The sequence below is a fragment of the Glandiceps talaboti genome, chromosome 22 (assembly GCF_964340395.1).
Source record: "Glandiceps talaboti chromosome 22, keGlaTala1.1, whole genome shotgun sequence".
NCBI classification, from domain to species: Eukaryota; Metazoa; Hemichordata; class Enteropneusta; family Spengelidae; genus Glandiceps; species Glandiceps talaboti.
Window position 1 is genome coordinate 8,411,010 of NC_135570.1, and position 20,633 is coordinate 8,431,642.

Sequence of the window (20,633 nt, forward strand, 5' to 3'; positions counted from 1 at the left end):
CATTGTCGGTCGGTCTGTCATTGTCTGTCTGTCTGTCTGTCTGTCTGTCTGTCTGTCTGTCTGTCTCTCTCTCTCTCTCTCTCTCTCTCTCTCTCTCTCTCTCTCTCTCTCTCTCTCTCTCTCTCTCTCTCTCTCTCTCTCTCTCTCTCTCTCTCTCTCTCTCCAGTTAACATTTACAGTTATATTAGCTGTCGTCCCTGTCTTCAATTGTAACCCTTTCCATAGATATCATAACCAAACAATTTTAAGACTGTACAGATCTTCCTCTCAATTTAATGTGTATTTGACTTTTAATTTCCGATGTTAGATAACGACTTGTATGGACTAATGAAAAGGATAAATGACTTTAATATCCGCTATTAGATAATTTGTTGCATTTGGTAATCGCCCGTTGCCATGAGATATACTTTTAAGATTATCCATACAGTAACTGCAATGGGAAGAGGGCGTCGTGTAGATGTTGCAGCGACGACGGGTACACCATTTCTACGAACACGTCAACGCCACTACGCCGCCTAGCGGTGAAGCCAGCAAACTGACTGTTCGACAGTTTTTACCCATTATTTTAAAGTAGTGCTACTATTCTATTTCATCCTCGTTCGCAGCTATGATTAGAAATCGGTAGTGATCAAAAGTTATTTGTAAAGAATTAATTATCGATTTTAGACCCCTGTCTATGCTAAAACTTTAACAACGTGTAATCTCAATTGATGCCTATGTTCATGTGTATCTCTCAACAGTACTTTGTGTAATAACTAGTATTTCTTAAGTTTCAATGACATTTTATGACAATTTTGAAACTAGAATTCTTTGCGTCCATTCAACTTATACAGATAAACGTGTAATGACTGTAAAATTCCTTGAAAGTCTGTGACTGCCAAGGAAGATTTTATCCGGATGTTTAATTCAATGGTAAACTGTGATACACAATGTAGCTGTACGTAGGAGACGGCCTGCAACGGAGTGCCACTTTTAATGCGTTCGATCGATTCGACATCTTGGGCTCAAACTTCTGAATTCCATGTAAGGCGCTGCTATAACCCACCACCACCACCACCACCACCACCACCACCATAAAAGAGTATATCAGCCTGACTATCTCTCTTTGATCCTCTTTGCTTCCGTACATGTACATATAGCGATAAAACTCAGAACGCGACGAGTGTGGGGAAATCGTATCCAGTATAAATAGCGCCATCTACCAGTTTGTACAAAAATAGTTAATATTTGATGAACTATTGGACTTTGATCCTGCCTGCGTGATTTTCTGCCATTGTCGTTTAGTTTCCCAACAAAATGTTCTGACGTTGGAAACATGTAAGTAACCGAATATTCTGCCACTGGCTAACGTAGACTACTCATGAACACGTAGAGATTTTAATAGTGATGTCAGCCGTCAACAAAAAAGCATCTAGATCTATTGGAGAGAGCAGTATGCGACGGAAGAAGGCAATGTGCTCACGTCGATGGACTGGGACCATAGTGGCTTGCTCCTTAATCTTTGGTATTGCGATTTATATTATGAATGTTTGGGGTTCGTTGAACTCCCTGAAAATTTACATGTCTGAAACTCGCCTACATTTCCTCGTACCAGGGAGTTCTGACGCGTTTTTCAACGGTACGTTGGCACCACACGACCACTACGTAGTTCCAAATATAGCACACTTTATATGGTTCACGTGCCACGAATTTAACTTCATAAATCTCCTCAGTGTGATCAGCGTTTATAAAATCATGAAACCAGACACAATACGATTTCATACGAACTGTGAACCAACTGGCAAATGGTGGGAGGAAGCAAAGATCATCCCAACGCTACATATCACTGTCCGAGATCCTCCGAAGGCAGTATTCGGTAAAACACTAAATCCGGATTTTCCCGAGCACTGGTCAGATGTAGCAAGGATGGAAATACTTTTAAACTCTGGAGGTGTGTACTTTGACACCGATATCTTTGTTGTTGCGTCGCTAGAACCACTACGAAAATATGACTATGTTGTCGGCCGTCCAACAGGCTACGTACTTAACAATGGAATAATATTGTCGTCACCAAATTCAACATTTTTAAATATGTTCTACCAAAGTTACCGAAATTATATCCCCTACTGCTATGCTTGTAGTTCGGTGTTCATGCAACATGACGTTGGAAGGAAATATAAACAGTACATCCATACTGAACTTAACAGTATGGTGAAGCCCAGCTATCAGAATTGGAGAACATTATTCTTTGATAAATTTATTTGGAAAGAAGGACATTTTACATTCCATATATGGATGAGAACTTTCAGATCCGAATACCCGGATGTGGAGTTTACGCCTGACTATATCAAACACTTAGACAGTTCTTTTGGGGAAATGTGTCGATTTATTTACTATGGGAACAGTTCTATTATTGATGGAGAATCTAAGAATAAGCCATGGTGGACTGATATCAAGGATAGAACATGATAATGAATTTGAACTTGCATACAATGCAACTTTTTGCAGATAACCAATTTTCATTGCATGATGTATTGAACGTTTAATTTGACATTCATTCGTGAAACTTTAGTCTGAAGGGAGTATCCAGATTTTACTAGGGGGAGGGGATTTTCAGGCGGGCATTAATTTTTTCCCAGGAGAAATCGGGGGGGGGGGGACACAAAAATATAGTTCACAGTACTTTAGAGAGCTCTGGAAAAACACATATTTTTAATTAAAATTTCGATCCTGCCACTACCTGCCCTCGTGTATGTGCAGGAATTGTTTCTTCAGTGTCATTATCACTGTTATCAACAATACTTTCATCATCATTTATGAATACACCAATATGAGATTTGAAGCCTGCATTCTTAAGATATAGTCTAATTACCGGAAATGATTATATATGCAATTTAATCAAAACTAAAACACTATGCCAACAGGCTTTATAGGATATGAGTGCTTTATTATGGTTCATATATGCTCCAAGTTATATGGAATTTGAAGTGTGTATATATATATATATATATATATATATATATATATATATATATATATATATATATATATATATATATATATATATATATGTATGTATGTATGTATGTGTGTATATATATGTGTATATATATATATGTATGTACGAATGTGTACATATATACTATATATATATATATATATATATATATATATATATATATATATATATATATATATATATATATATATATATATATACACACACAATTTACTGGTTATTATCTCTGTTGTTCTGTCTATTAAATTCCCGTCGATGCCTTTATGCTTAATAACTTCTCTCCATGTCAAATAGTATTGTGTTTCCATTTCTAACATCTGTCATCATTCTGAGACCGTTGACAAACTGAGGTCAGTTTTTTTTGTATTGCGCCATCTACCGTCTGTGCTCCCTTCAAAACCGTGACCCATTCTCACAAAATATGTACTATGTTGAGTCTTAATAATAAACAAAGTCGTGTAAAATTATTGATATCCTGACACGTTAGCTGTTGCATTGACACAACCTTTTAAAAATACTTACATAAAACCTTGATTAAACTATTGTAGAATACTGTAAATATCAATACATTCCTTCTATGACATTAAAATTGCCTTCTAATATTGTTAGAACATATCATTGTTAGAACATATGATTGTTATAGTATGGATTCCTCGACATTTTATGGTACGTATAAAAAATTACGTCATCGGATCGTTTACATGTAATATCTGGATACCAGGTGTGAGTTTTGCCAATTGTAATTGCAAGTGATAGTTTCCTTTACTTCAGTAAGCAGAATACCATGAGTGTGTGTGTGTGTGTGTGTGTGTGTGTGTGTGTGTGTGTGTGTGTGTGTGTGTGTGCCCGCACTTCTCAGGGCAAGAGTACAGGTGTTTGTCTACTGTTTGAATATCACTCCCCACCACACCACACCCCAACCATTGCATTTATATAATTTTAATTACATCTCACCGTACATTGAGTCACTCAGGCAAGTCATCAATTCAAAAGTTGTTCAAGGAAATGGTGACAAATAAATACTGTATTAAGGAATTAATTTTATTGATTTTAACACCACGTTTGTGGTATTGAAGAAACTCAGATATTGCACATTTCATAATTAGTGTTGTAAAGTTGTAAGAGGCAAGGAATACCAATCACGTATTGCACACTCATTATACATCATCGACACAAAACTTGTATCTCGTAAAAACCCCGTCGACAAAACAAGTTCCATATTTGGGGAAAAGGGATATAATGAAATACAAAACTTCAGAAGTACCGAATAAACCGTTAAACGGCTAATTTCCGTTTTCGTGCCATGTATCATTTTCAAGAACACTTCAAGCATTTCTCAGTACTGAAGTGAAGGCCACGCGGATACCTAATTAGCTTGGCCATGCCAGTTTCGTCCAAATCTCGGTACCTAGCAATACTATTTTACCAAAGTTGATATATCAAATTCTCAAACGCGCCAAGGACCTTCGTGGACCGGAATCATGATGGTGTCGACCAAGAAATACTGATCAACCGTTTGTTTACAACGTACGTCACCTACATTGTAGATGGTACAATGGCAATTCTATTTCCGGTATTGAAAACGGCATGTTTCATCCGCTACCTCATGGTGCAAAAAATATAACAAAATATACAGCTGTATGTCAGGCACTGTAACGGTTATGGAAGATTCTTATGAAGTACTCAGTTGCATGAAACTTTTAAAGTTGTGTTCCTTTAGAAACTTTAGTTCCCGCCAAGTTCATAGGTGTAGTACCTTCAATTCCCACCAAGTTAATTCCCACTAAGCACATAAGTAGAGCGCATTTTAGTTAAAAGTTCCCGTCAAATTCATAAGTAGAGTGCCTTTATTCCCCTCCGCATTGATAGAGAGCCATAGTGCTCAGTTCATGTCCGTAAAGCCAACATCACAATATATCCTAACGCTCTATTTTCCCGCTAAAGTTACGAGAACTACAATTTCTTGCTCTTTTTTGTGAAATATTTTGACACACATTTTTTTCTAGAATAGAATAGAGTCGAGGAAATGATATGTAGTAATTTATTCAGTCTAGAACGAATATATTAAGGGTTGAAATGTTTCCCGACATACTCTATAGCTACGTGTACTTCAAAATGAGAAACTTGTCTGGTTTGACAGGGTTTCGTTGTGTGGTAACATGAAGGATTGACTTGATAGACAAGTATTACTTTCAAGTGTCCTAAATATAGACGACTTTATGATAGAACTTTTCTGCTTTACAAGGTAGAAAAATTGGTCTCGTTTATCCCTTATGTTCGGTTTTCAAGCCGATGTCAGCCGACAGTTGTCTTGGCAACGTAGTAACTACTTTTGGAGACGCTCCATTGATTTCACTGTCTTTAGGTTTTGGTTTAGCTCTCTCATACAACACAGATGATACCAATATAGTGACAACGGCGGCCACAAATAACAGATTCAAACTGAAATTTTCTGGGAAAAGCACGGAGCATACAATGGCGGTAAGAAAAATGGCAAAAGTAGCTGAATAAATCTTCGCGATGTTATCGATATTCTTTATGATAGCAGCAACAAGTAGACCACCTGCACCGCCTAGAAGAATCGTCAGAATCAGGAGCCACAAAATGGTGGCGTTGAGGGCTCCCTGTACTGCTATTGGGTTTCCCTTGGTGACATACATGGCCCATATTCCAGTCATAACAGCACCGAAAAAGTATAATTGTACCTGCTGCTCGAAAAATGATCTTCTGTCATTTTTGAAGAGATACTGCCGAAGAAAAGAGAAGGAAAGTGTTAATGTTGCATTGCCTGCAACGTCAGAACTCATTGGGATTAACCAATAGAATTAAGAATGCAGGGGCTATGAGCAATATTTTTTGAAAAACGGACAAATTATTTCGGCGATAGAAAATGTCTTTTAAAGGATCTGGCAAAAGTATAAATCAGTAGTTAACGATTAACAGATGTTATTTTGAGATTACTTATTATTTGTAATTCTGGTAGACCATGAGACTTTTCAATCAAGTGCATATCGCATTCGTAGCCAGCCTGTGGGAACAATTGCAAACTACAGTGCCTCTCCCCGGGCCTGAAAAAAAAATCAGATTTCTGGATAAAATTAAACGGTTATATGAAGTCATTATTATTTGATTGCCTTTTCCAAGTAACCAATTTAAAATGCAGTGGATAGTAAAATATTACAGTCGTTTATTTTGTATACAAGTTGAACAGTGAACAGTGTTACAAGTAGAAATAGATTCATATTATTGTAACTGGAAATCCCTACATCAACAATAATATACAAAATGTTTTTGTTGTCCGCCGCATGAGCATCAGAATATTCAATGGTCGTGAAATGAATAGTACCTCGTGTATCATTTCCATGTTATTTTTGCACAGTAAGTGCTACGTACGCAGCTTATGTTTGCTATATCCACATTGTTTTATTTACAATACTTTAACAGGTTTTGGGTAATTTTTTATTAGTTTCCATAATGAAGCTGTGTATTTCGGACGAGTCTTACAAACAGAGCACATGTGATTGAAGCTTTGTTTCACTTATTTCTAGTTATTTGTCATGTTGTTACCAAATATGACAATGAGAATGTGCTGATGGGACTTTCCTAACCATCTATGTTCGTATTTTTGCAATACACATCATTTGGCTGTTGTTATGTGCATGGTCTTGTTGCTAGATACATATATGTCATTTTTTATGTTTATTCACTTGCACATTAATCCCTGTTGTTATCTTTGCAATAGACACCATCAGTTGTCTGTTGCTATGGACGTGGTCGTGTTACTGGGAATATTTGCATACAGTTTTGAATGTTTATTCTCTTGCCTATTAATCCCTGTTGTTATGTTTATATTATACAACCTCAAATGGCTGTTGCTATGGTCATGGTCTTGTTGCGATGCATATTTGCATACATTTTATGAATCTTTATTCACTTGCCTACCCATCCCTGTTGTTGTCTGTGATATAAAGCATAATTTGACTGTTGCTAAGGGCGTGGTCATGATTGCTAGGCCAGTTATGTCTAAATGTTTTGAACACTATTTGCAGAATAACTCCTCCAGAAACACCCCCACCAAATTTCAGTTCCATTCACCATGTAGTTTTTGAGATATAAGTTTTTGACCAAAATTGACATTTTCAGACCTAATTTGCATATCGCTAATGGTTGTGAATACAGCTTCATCAACACATACCAAGATACACCCCATTAAATTTCAGCCCAATTTGCTGGGTAGTTTTGGAATTACAGATTTTTCACCAAAAAGACACATTTTAGACCAAATTTGCATATCACTAATGGGATAATAACAATTCTTAATCTAAACACCACTAAGTTCCCATCAAATTTCAACCCAATCTACTGAATTATTTTAGCATTATAGATTTTTGACCAAAAACACATGTTTTGCCCTAATTTGCATATCATTGATTGAATCGTCATGTCGTGAACAATTCTTAATATAAACACCCTGAAGAACGTTCCAACCAAATTTTCGTCCAATCTGCTAATCGCTTTGGAATTAAACATTGTTGACCAAACAAGATACATGTAAATACCGCTAAGAATGTTCCAGCCAGATTTCAGACCAATCTGTCAAGTGGTTTTGGAGTTTTTTGACCAAAAATCACATTCTTTGACCCAAATCACACATCGGTGGTAAGATCATTTTGATATGAACAATTTCTCAACTAGACACCCAAGGTTAATATACCCACCTAATATTATGGCAATCGGTCTAGCGGTTTTTTTGACTGTACGTTGTTTACACACACAGACTGACAGACAGACAGACAGACAGACAGACAGACAGACAGAGACATTTTGCCTTGCCTATAGCACTAATGAACCTTACCAGTTTAGTTGTGCTAGAAACTAAAAAAGATCCCCTTCAAGTAGTGAAAATTCATATCTGTTGGTAAACCATGTGAACTTTTGTTGCACAGACAAAATTCAAAATCATAATTTTGTATATGGAACACCAGTTGGTTTTGATAGCAACTGTTCAGTATTGTTCATGTAAAGGTATGATTATTGTTATGTACTATTTACTTGCTGTGATAATTGACAATTTGTTCATCTATTAGGTTGATGCCATGCTTTCAAGTACCCGTTTGCTAATGGAAAATGTGTGACTTGGTGGGAGTGTTGTGATGGGTTCAACGACTGTGCAGATAACTCTGAAGAAGCCGATTGTGGTAAGTTTAAAACGGAACATTAGTGATTGTTTAGAAAGCCAAGTTTCTTTTATGAAATACAGGGTTGGGCAGGGACTACACCCAATAGAGAAATATGAGGAAAGAACACACACACACACACACACACACACACACACACACACACACACACACACACACACACACACACACAGACATTTAGCCATGCGTACAGTACTACCATCTAAAATAAAAAAATCAGAAAAAAAATAAAATGCAAATTCAAAAATGTTCTTTTTGGCCTACCCGGTTTTACATACCATATGGCCACATATAAGTGACCACGTAGATGAGGATTTGCTATTTAAGAAATATCGAGAAAAATGTGGAAGGCATTGTATAATTGTGCATGCCATACGTTTATAACCATGGCATATTGAGCTGTACCATGCCACGTGAATACATGTGTATTTACTCAAGGATGAATAGCAGAGTACAATCTACTATGAATGTATGTGAAATGTAGGGCAGTCTTATAAGGAATATCTATAAATTGACATATTTGTAAATTGTTGAATGTATGCCAGATTTGTTAAACACTTTGTAGGACCATTTACATGCAGAAATGGGTATATTCTGATGAGGAACGTCGACCAAGGCAGATCGAAAGTCATGCTTTAAAAAAAACTTTGAACTGCTTATACGTTTTAACCTATATTATACGTAAATGTCTTCCTTTAGCACAATGGCGTCCATGTTTATCCAAAATCTGGTTGTTCATATATAGACCCTCCATTTACTACAGGGTGTATGGGCTATGTGGACTTTTCAAACTCCATGATAGTGTACATTATCAATAGTACGTGATTCCATCGCTACATAAACTTAATTTGGTCAGTAATTATAAATGCGTGTATTTTATACATACCTCTGTGTATATAGAAGCGGCTGTTGAAAGTGCCGCACTCACTAGACTTAGTAACACTGCCCGTAAGACTAGGGACATCGAGGTATCCGTTTCTGAGTGTGCAGATGAAGAGTTCGAGACTTCAGCTAAACTAATCCCTACGATTAGAAGAAGGAGCGCCGCCCATCGTTGTGGTGGTACATCCCTTTTAAAGACGACACGGTAGACGACTGCTGTCATCAGCACACGAGATTGTATGAGAACGTTCCAAAGTGGTGGAGGCGCGAAATGTAGAGCGTACAGAAACAGGTTGTTGTTCATACCGTAGATAAATGAAGGAATAGCAAATCTCCAGGATAACTTCATTGTACTAACACCCCCTTGGTGTGCTAGTAGTATGAAGGATATCACAAGTTTGACCAGCTCTATGAAGACTACAATTGTCGTTAACGATATTGGATACTGGCCGTTGTTGTATTCCTTGGTCCCATATGTCACCACTTGTTTGGATACCTCAAATATAATAAATGCGGCACATATCAATAGATTTAGGGTTGTTTTATTCACTCGCTGTGGTGTTTCAGAAATTTCTTTGTCAAGGGTTGTCAATTGGCCGCCATTTTCACTTTTAACAAATGACGTCATGTTTGTATCTTGCGGTGTTGAACTCTGTCTTCTGAAGAATTCCTTTCCCAAGGTACTAGAATGTCCTGCCTGTGAGAGAGAGCGAGAGAGAGAGAGAGAGAGAGAGAGAGAGAGAGAGAGAGATAGAGAGAGAGAGAGAGACAGACAGACAGACAGACAGACAGACAGACAGACAGACAGACAGACAGAGAGAGACAGAGACAGAGAGAGACAAAGTGACAGTGACAGAGAGAGAGAGAGAGAGAGAGAAAAAAAAAATTGGTATCAGAATGATAATACCTTTCGATACAGATCAAGTATATATTCAGTGCAAGTATATTCAGTGTATTCACAGTCAGTACATCTGAACGCATCGTCAGTATATCAGGTGTGACTTGAACCACATCAAATACTTTCATTCAAACATATTATTCTCAGAGTGTCGAATAGTTCTGCCAAACAACAAATCTTACAATTTTCAAACAAGACATAAATGATCTTCAAAACTGCAATGAATTTTCAGTTTAAACTCAGTTAAAGGGTCCTATGCTAGACGAAATCATAGAAACATTGGTACATTATTGCCCGTTATGCGGAAGGATAGAAGACGTTATATGCACGTAATCACGTGAGTCTCAGGATGGATTCTTAGAAAGTGTTTCTTTTCTTGTACTGTACTATTTGGACCATTACGAAACATCGGATATTGAGCAAGGTAGTGAACACACATTGCCTGAGCACGCGGAAAAACAGTTAACTAGAAAACAACAGAGTTTTGTTACTGAAGTAGGCCAAACAACATTGTACAATCGAGGGCTATCGTTATATAACAACCGCCTTTGCGGAGTACTGTGATAGACACAACAGAAACTACACAAAGTTTTGCATAGAGTGTCACTGTGCCGATCGTCACGCGAAAATGTCGAACTCACACACTACACTGCACTGAACCGATCCCAGATCACTATTGTAGTCTGGTTGTAGACACTACATCGTTCAAACAAACTGAAGCCTACACAGGTTAATATGTACTAATTCGACGTTGATAAGGGTACCCGTGTAAGAGTTGTAGTATTTACTGTTTTGTCCATTGTCGAAGAGTGTAACTTGAAAGTTGCAAATACAGACCAAAATTATATTTAAGTCGTCGATGCTACTTTAAAAATTCGGTAACATCTTAATGAGGGAGGTAATGTGATCATAAGTTACTGCACTGTCTATGATGTTCCGTTGTCAATCGCGTGGTTATGAAATTATATAACCGCATTATCGCCGCCGCGGGGAAACCCCATCGGACTGGAAGGTATACATCATACAATGACGGTTACTAGAAAGAGAGAATATGTTAGCAAATTGTGCCCTTTGTGTTCAATCTTCACGGCAGAATTATTCATTGATGTTTTCCTAAACTGCTAGAAATGACGTCACCAAAATTGCAATGAAAATTAGTAAATGGAATTTCGTCACGGGGTTAAGTTTTAGTTTATATTTACCTTTATAGCGGACAAACATTACTAAAGTGTTTTTTGGTGTCAAATAAGAAAATTGGGCTGCTGAATCCGAAAGCTTATGAACAAGTCTGAAATTTTATCCAGGTTTGAAGTTCAGACTACATTAGTTATCAAATGGCCTGGATAGGTAGGTCTACACACCATCACTATACACTATACGTCGACGCTATTACTACATTAATGAATCAGATCAGGTCAAATCGACCAAATCGTGTTTTGAGTACGTCTGCCCTACCTCAGTGTCAATCTTGTCCAGTCATCATTGCATACGTATATCCATGGAACAAATAAACGAATCGAACGTGAGTACATTTCTGCATTGAACGTAAACACTCATATTGATCAGTAGAACTCATTGGACACCCAATAAGACCCTGTGTGTACAGTTTTCAATCGCCATGTCATCTGTTGCTGTCAACATATGGAAATCAACATTGTCAATATTGTCAGTGTTACGTTTCTTGTTACATGTCAGTGTTATGTCACCACTCGGTGGATGCCATCACGTCGCTATGGTCGACTTGAAATCACCGTAACTTCAAGGACAAGGAATGCATATATTGTCTGCTTGGGGGTCCGAAACAAGGCCGACTGTGGAACCCCGGGTTGTTGAAACGTTAACATTGTTATGTTTACAATGCACTTTGTGCCATCATTTAATCTCTAATTATATCCATATTTTCTGATAAACAAGCCAATACTGTGATCTTTTCCTGTTGAGGGGCATATATAGCGCAACACAAGTTTGAGGGCCAGGAATAAATAACATGTTTGCCAATGTAATTATTAACATTTGAGGAATGCTAATATAAACGCGTTTACATTAACATGGAAACTTGGCATTCAGCGTTGATGGCGCGCTAATACTACATTTGTAATGGGTCAGTCATTATTTTTGGGGTCTGATGGTGTGGTAACGATAGACCCTCCACCCAGGGTGGAGGGTCTATGTGGTAACCAAGACTCTCATTCCAACTTAGTTGACTTATGATAGTTTCAATCACACTCTGCGTTGTTTTGACAAAAATAATTTCGATTTGAATGTCACAGTGACGTCCAAGTTGAAGTTCAAACCAGGCCAATTACAAAAGCAGCTAGAACTGGTAATATTGTTGTTGTTGCTGCTGCTATGCTTACATTTGTTCTAAAATTGTTTTGACACGTCCTTCTTTGTGTTCATGTTTTGTTAGTTTTCCTAGTTTTATTGAACTCCGGCTAGGAGTCGAGGTCGACGGTAAACCGAGACTGGCACCACTCCCATGGTTCAAACGTACACATGACAACGGCTACTGTTTGTAGACAGCAACTGTATGTGATTTATTCAACGTTACCGTTGAGTTGTTTTTAAAGCAATGGGCAATGACCTGTGTGATATTACATTGTTTCCTTAGCCTGAAAAACACATCATCCAAGTTGTTTACTACCATGCCGTCGTTCACAATAACCGGACCCAAAGTCTTATCGGTAGGTTGGTGAAGAGAGGAGTTAATCACATTCCATTTATACCACCGTGACATATCTACATATTACCATTGTTTGGTCTGACGGCCTCTCACCAAAACAGGTTAGCCCTTTCATCTTGCACCTCACATATATGATCTGGTCCGGCGACGTTATAGAAATGCAAGAACTTGTTTGTGACCGACCGACCAGCAAAAGCTAAAATGCAAGCATATGGAGTGTACGTAAATTGTACAACATATCCGGAATATTCAGCATGACAGTTGACTTCGAAGTTCAACGGATGCGGCATAACCCCACAGGTTTCGTCCCTGGGTTTCGTATGCTACGTCTCACCTCATATAATTTAGAAATGCACTATTTTAATAGGTACATGTATCCGTGAAATCGTCTGACAACATACTGTCTTCAATTTCATTGATTTGCGGAAGACGTAGAACAATTTGACGCAGACAAGTTCGTCTGTAAGTTAAATACTTGTGTAATTTCACCAGCTTTTGGCTGATATAAATGTCGGCCAGCTATTCACAAATCCGACACAATCGGCGGATATATACATTCTACGTATGTCATGTTGTAGCGTGCTGTCATGGATCATATACCGAGTTATTCATTGAAAGAATGGATCGGATGATCGGTAGCAAACACGTGCACGCTAGGGCCGACTGTGTCAAAGACATACCCGTAGACTTGACTGTGGCGTAAATCTCATCAGCCTATAGAAGTCACGGTGACGAGTTCGCCGGAGTTCACAAACAATAGGAAGTGAAGTATTGATGGTGAGTTGTCAAAAAATCACGTTCAGCGAACGTCTACAGTGGCATATGGTGACCTGTCTACTGGTAAACAGATGACGTGACCTCTGGAAATTGTTTATTCCATATCTGCATACAAAGAGTAACCTGATGACCCCGTATATATGTAGATATTGTACACATTGGTGTTTACCGTAAACCGTCACTGAAGTGTGATACACGTCGGCTACATATACGATGTCATCATTCACATACATCATTTATACATGTACACTTCAACTTTCAAGTAACAGTTTGAAGCACATATCCCTCGAAAACCTACTCAAAAATAAATCGCAGAAAACAATAATTGTTCTAGAAGAAAAGAAAAAAAACATGATGTAAAAAATAATTGCAAAATAAAATCAAAGCTACAGTTATTGCAGCTAAATCCCAAAATCTCCGCTACCACCCTCCTTCGCCTACATTGGGTCTAGATCTCCCTCTATCGTGTCCTCGTTGGGACACTCCGTCGTGGTTAACTTCATGGGAACACGCGGTACCTGAACTCTATCTGCCGTGATCTGGTATGACGTAAAAACCTGACGTCCACGCTCCAAACTTGTGATGTCCTTATCTTATCTTGTCCATGCAATTTGTCGAACACATGCTCACGAGTTACTGTACTACACTACGAAGTTAGGAGAAGATATGGTCCTCTAGCTAGTACCTTCATCACCGGCTACGATGGCCAGGCTACAGTGATGCAGAGGTCTACGGTAATCGTACAATACTGCACGACCATGCACAATTATGTCTCTGGATTTGTGGGCTGCATCGCGGAATACACATTCAAATGTTGATATGATGTAGATAGAGGCATGTTAGTATCATGGACATGGAAGTATCACCATCAGTGATACACTTCCATGATATAGGGAAGTTTGCTCGTTGCACAGGCACTCGAAGCAATCTGTATGATTTGGGGGAAAAATGTATATGAATATACATTTCACTGTACATTTTTTTATAAAAATCATACACATTGATTCGAGTGCCTGTGGCTCGTTGCATACTGTTACAATTTGTACGACTCATGATAAGCAATATTCCGAGGCTGTTCCTCTGGTTGGGGCAGCCTGTAAAACTTCAAAAAGAGCCTCGAACACAAGGAATACATCACACCTGATAATCACCATGCATACAATGTCCTCTTACCGGCTAAGTTTGACACATCATGGCTATGCTTGACAGTAACTCTTCTAAGCAGGATTCAAGTCTCCCCTGTGTGAAAATATAGTAAATGTACTAGCCCTGGTCATGTCATCGGATATTAATTGTTTTCCAAGTCCTCCATTGCCAAGATCCAAAGGTGAGCTTTGGATCATTCCATTCTACAGCAGGGTGTCCCACCATTATCATAATGTGTGACTTCGTTCGCTCATAAACAACTTGTCGAGTCTATCATTTTCCTAGCAACGGACTGATGTTAAGAGAATGGCCGTAACATTACACACACAGATTCACACAGAGTAGTCACCGCCAGAGTCACCGCGATTCCACTTTAATACCACCCCTTTTCTTGACACATCGCTAATAACTTGTTTTTCGTAAATGGATTTGCCCAATTCAACAGTATGATCTCTGGCCACAGAATGTCGAATCACAACCATCAACAACTTTGTCTATCTCGTTATATATGAGCCATTGTTTTGGGTTATTGAATCCTCTAACTGATCACGTGATCAGTGCATGTCACAATGTTTGTGCACAGGGGCAGCGAGCATGTAATTGATTGATCACTCGGTTGATTTATTGATTGATTGATTATTTGGTTGAATGATTAATCGATTGAATGATCATTTTTTGTGGTGCAATATAACTTATTTTGTGTGTGATATTGATCAATTCACTCATTGAGTTTTAAAACTATTTCTTTTTCTTTCCCTGGTTACTTCGCTCTAAGCTATATTTCAGACCACTAAAAGTCTGAGGTTGTATGTAATTCTCTCTTTTCTTGACTATATAAAGACGCCTTGTCCATTCTTCTCTCTCTTATCTAAATTAAAACACTCCTAAGCTTATAATTGGTCCTTACTAGTTTATGCATGGTCGAATGTTTGTCCAGTATGATAATCTCCCAGCAGATGAGAGATAAAGCAAACTGTTAATGTAAGTGATCTCTCGCCCATTATAAGATCATTCAATCGATCAATCATTCAACCAAATAATAGATCAATCAATCAATCAATCAATCAATCAATCAATCAATTACATGCTCACTGCCCCCTGTGGTTTGTGTAGTGTCATGTACCTCCTTCTGAATGATATCTGAGGTGAAGCCCAGGATGTAGAACATGTACAAGAAGCGTGATGAACCATTGTATTGGTGTGTAACTGCATACAATGGTTCATCACGCTCACAACTGCAACTACAACTCTTATCTGGACGTACTCTTGTGTTGTGCTTGAGCCCGGTGGGTGAGCTGTCAAAATTCAGCTGGCCCACGGTTGCGAGAACATAATATTTCTTACTCCCTGTCTTGGGATATGAACCAGTGTCGGAATATCTCGAGTACTTGCCATTTGAAACAATGTCACGGTGATTGAGTAAAATAACTGCAAACTCAAAACTATTCTTAGACTCTGACTGACGCCGAATTCCCGGTATCTGTCCCGTTTTTTTCCGGACGATAAGAGAGTGAGGTCGATCACCAACTGTAAAACTGCTGACATTGTCATTTAGTTAAAAGGGCGTAGCAATATTGCACTGAAGATGAACTACGTGTGCAACTCAAGGACACATAATTATATAACGACAAAATAACGTGGCACAGAGATACATAAACAGAGACCCACCATCGGATACGGCATACATGTAGACGTGGACAATATAAATACTACTCACCATAGAGCGTTTCATTTTGTACATAACAAATACTACTGGGCAATTGCAACCTGTATAGTAATTATTCTGTCAGACAACCACTCTGTCTACGAGGCTGTGTACGACACATGCATTGTATTTACAGATCATTTCGCACTTTGTTCTGTCTTATATCTATAAATTAGTTACATAGGTTGGTTTTTTACATACCGTCGTGTATATCAGCCGAGGTGACTTTTAACACAATTTGATTGGTCCGTATCAGAAACTGTACAGACTATTATCTTTAAATCACGGACTAGCCTGACCCACAGGTACTTTACTTGTTACCCGAGATATGTATCAGAATGTTTCTATCAGAATACAATAAAATGTCGACAGTATTAGACTGTATCGATAACATTGACGTATTTAGCCAACTATATTAGTATATATGAAAGGGGTAAAGTTAAACTTGTTTCTGTGATCGCGCAAGTTCACTCACCGCGAAATATTAGACTACGATAGATGGGGTACGAAGGTGTTTTGTGTTTTTACCAAATAAGTTGCTGAAAGTTATTCAAAACTACAGCTATCATATGTACATACCACTTTAGGGAACAAGCAGATTTTAAGGCGGAGGGGGGGAGCTGAGGAGAATATGGGGGCCCAGGAAAAGAATTGGTTTGCGAAGTCACCACCGTCATGAACATTTTGAAAGAATGGGGGCAAGAAATCTCTCTCTCTCTCTCTCTCTCTCTCTCTCTCTCTCTCTCTCTCTCTCTCTCTCTCTCTCTCTCTCTCTCTCTCTCTCTCTCTCCCCCTCTCCCTCTCTCTCTCTCTCTCCCTCTCTCTCTCTCTCTTTCTATCTCTCTCTGTGTGTGTGCGTGTGGAGAGCAGAAATGACTCTTTGAACAAAATCAAACCCCAAAAGCAGTCGTTTATCTTGTACATTTGCAAAATTCACTTATCTACAAGTATGAGGCAGTCGAAAATGAAGCCAATGTGTGTGTCTGCCTTATTATAATTAATATATCTTTATAGGTTAAACTGTAGACGAAACTGCCTACCAAACTATTATGTTCATTTCTAGGGGGCGTGGGAGGCATGCATTTTTTTTGAGAGCGCAAGGGGGGGGGGGGGCTGTGAAAATATTTGATCACAATATTATGTCCTAAGCCCCCCTCTGTAAATTCTGCTCGTTCCCTTAGCATAGGCTAATTGTACTATGCTGAACTCAAAGTCCACGTAATTGTGTACGCTATGGTACTTGTGTGATAATTTACTGTATGGTGAACTTTATCCTGGATATACATATAAATCATTTCTGTGTCATTCGATTGTATAGGAGTATACTATAGTATATTTTATTTGACATGAAATAATGTAAAAAACAAACAAACATTATCTAAAGTCAAAAACAGAATACAGAATCAACAAAAACATTAGATAATTATAAATATGTATAAACACTACAGTATTAAATACAAAGATAAAATAATAAATTAGATAATTTTCCAAAGCTATTATATTCGTGATAAAATCATCATCTGAACTCATTATTCTTTTGAATTATTCTTTCTGTGATAATTTTGAAAAACTTTGGTCATAAACTGATTTCAATTGTTCTCTGAAATTGGTTTCTAGCTTCAATTACAGATGTATTATAGCATGGATTTCATCACCAATAGATTTAGTGTTACATAAATGACATATTCTTTCATCTGGGGAAATTCCTTTGTATCGTAGTCTTTCGATTGGTAAATAATGTTTTGAGATCCTGAGCTTAGTTATGCCAATTCTGTCCTAAACAGTATTTACTTGTTCTAGATATGGTTCAAATTCATAATTTCATTTAAATTTGTTATATGTACGTAATTTGTTGTTGTCAGTTTTTTTGAATTGTTGGTCCCAAATACTATCGATATAAATGTCTTTCAGTTGACTACTAAGATTTGTTACATCAGTACCATTCACTATTAAGCTCAGTTATCTCATGCAACTTATTGACAAAGGACGTCCATGTGTTACCATGACTTTTCTTTTCTGGGGTGAAAGCATATTGCACAACTGAGGTTACTACATTCTATCATATAATTATAGCCTGGTTATCAGTGTTCACATCTGCATAGAACACGAGGGCCGCCGATAAAGAAATATTGACAGCAATGTATTTTAAGAAGCATATATATACCCCTTTATCACCACAGAGCACATCCATCACCACATACACACAAGCGCACTACACTCATAGTTGTGGATGTGATTTAACGTGTGCTTGACCCCTTCAAAGGTAGAAAGTGGTAGATTTGCCATGGCTAATAACTGCTTTGCAGAAAGGCCCAACCCTGATCATGTCATATCCCTGCTACGCACACACGCCCCCACCCACCAATCCACACACTCTCTCATATACACACCAACATACACCGTACACATACAGCCACCTGCCTACCAACACGCACGCACGCACGCACACACACACACACACACATACATACATACATACATACATACATACATACATACATACATACATACATACATACATACATACATACATACATACATACATACATACATACACACATACATACATACATACACTCATACATACACACATACACACATACATACATACATACATACATACATACATACATACATACATACATACATACATACATACATACATACATACATACATACACACATACACACACATACATACATACATACATACATACATACATACATACATACATACATACATACATACATACATACACACACACACATACCTACCTACCTACCTACCTACCTACCTACCTACATACACACACACACACACACACACATACATACATACATACATACATACATACATACACACATACATACATACATACATACATACATACATACATACATACATACATACATACATACATACATACATACATACATACTGCTGCATATCAATGTTTAACGATAAGGGTAGGGCTGTCAAAGTGTATGTAGAAAGATGTCACATAGTCTGTACACAGTGAATGATACATTTTCAACACTAAAGCCACCTCAGTGATTGTAAAAATCGGTAACCCGCATGTAGCATGTATAAAGTGACCAGTCGTATGTAAGTTATAACTGTAACTGGAACGTTTCTTGATGTTTTGTTAGATAAAATAATTTACTCGTAATATCGTTCACCAGTAGTGGTCTGAGATAATATAAACCACTCACTGTACAATGTCTAATTATTGGTATTTTAATAATTTTCAGTGAACATACTGTCGAAAAATGATACTCCACTCAAGATTATACACCAGTACAGTTGTAACATGGTGACATTCAAAACCGAGTTTTCGATCAAGATTTAAGATTGTCAGTACACTGCTACGTACATATGGCATCGACCACTAATTAACAGATGCAATGTCTTTTTATATTTTTTATAAGTAATTGAACAGTTTGTAGTGAGTACAGGTATATCTTTGTTTATTTGATGAAAAAGATATCCCTGTTGCAGCTTTCAAAGTCATTGCTACATAATAAAGTTTTTTTGTATAGTCCCATGTCTGCTACAGCTGTTACCTAACATGATACGATATGAATGTCTGAAATATTAATGTTTGCTATGATTTGTGCCTATCTAGCTAGATAGATACCTCCATTATTTGTTGATCGTAGCAGCGATCGATACTTTTGATTTTCATATGCAGCTCCAAATTGATACAAGTTTAAATGTGTAATTCACATGATGAAGATGCTTTAAAAACATTACATTTGTTCTATATAAAGTATTTGGTATCATATCGTATATTCCGTAGGAAGTGACGGCTTGTGCATTGTTGCCCGTGTTATTTTCACTTCACTGGACATTTTTTTTTCATGAATTCCAGAGACGTGTCGCACAATACTGTATGTAGTGTACACCTGTATCCGCTCCGTTCTGTATGAGTTTGTGACTGATCGTGTGGAGTCAAAAGAGGGGCTTTACTCGGAGACCAAGTAGCGCGATGCTTCGATGTTTGCATCTATCGTGACATCATGAAACATTAGAAACGAGTTTATAATTATAATGTACAGTACAATCTTTGATAGTCTAAGTATCTTACCTGTTTGTACTATGATGTTTGCCGTTGCCAAAACAGTTCTGATTCTGGTCTACCGGCCCGCCACGTACACAGTTACATTTACCCAAACGACAGCTTGATTATTCAAAGGATTAAAATGTGACATATTTTCAGAGAATAAAACGTATATTCAAATGACGGAGATTTTTTTAATGCATGACGGGAACAGTCCACTGTTGAAAATTAATCCTTCGCAGATGTGACCAAAATCGTTCTATTATTCAAATTTATTAATATGGA

At 37.7% G+C, this 20,633-nt stretch overlaps 2 protein-coding genes across 3 annotated transcripts; one reads left to right on the top strand and one right to left on the bottom strand.

The window, feature by feature from the left end:
- Nucleotides 1–1,386: 1,386 nt before the first annotated feature.
- On the top strand, nucleotides 1,387–2,448 carry LOC144452492 (uncharacterized). Its single transcript, XM_078143592.1, has one exon. The coding sequence runs from the start codon at nucleotides 1,387–1,389 to the stop codon at nucleotides 2,446–2,448; it is 1,062 nt and encodes a 353-aa protein (XP_077999718.1).
- A 1,658-nt stretch (nucleotides 2,449–4,106) lies between these two features.
- LOC144452267 (uncharacterized) lies at nucleotides 4,107–20,435 on the bottom strand. 2 transcript variants are annotated; one of them, XM_078143331.1, is made up of 3 exons: nucleotides 20,376–20,435; nucleotides 9,083–9,775; nucleotides 4,107–5,745 (listed from the first exon to the last, which is right to left on the bottom strand). In XM_078143331.1, the coding sequence occupies exons 2-3, from the start codon at nucleotides 9,704–9,706 to the stop codon at nucleotides 5,263–5,265; spliced, it is 1,107 nt and encodes a 368-aa protein (XP_077999457.1). In that variant the 5' UTR covers nucleotides 9,707–9,775; nucleotides 20,376–20,435; the 3' UTR covers nucleotides 4,107–5,262. The 2 variants fall into 2 exon arrangements, with proteins under 2 accessions (XP_077999457.1, XP_077999458.1); XM_078143332.1 differs by lacking the exon at nucleotides 20,376–20,435 and adding an exon at nucleotides 11,432–11,511.
- Between the last annotated feature and the right edge of the window lie 198 nt (nucleotides 20,436–20,633).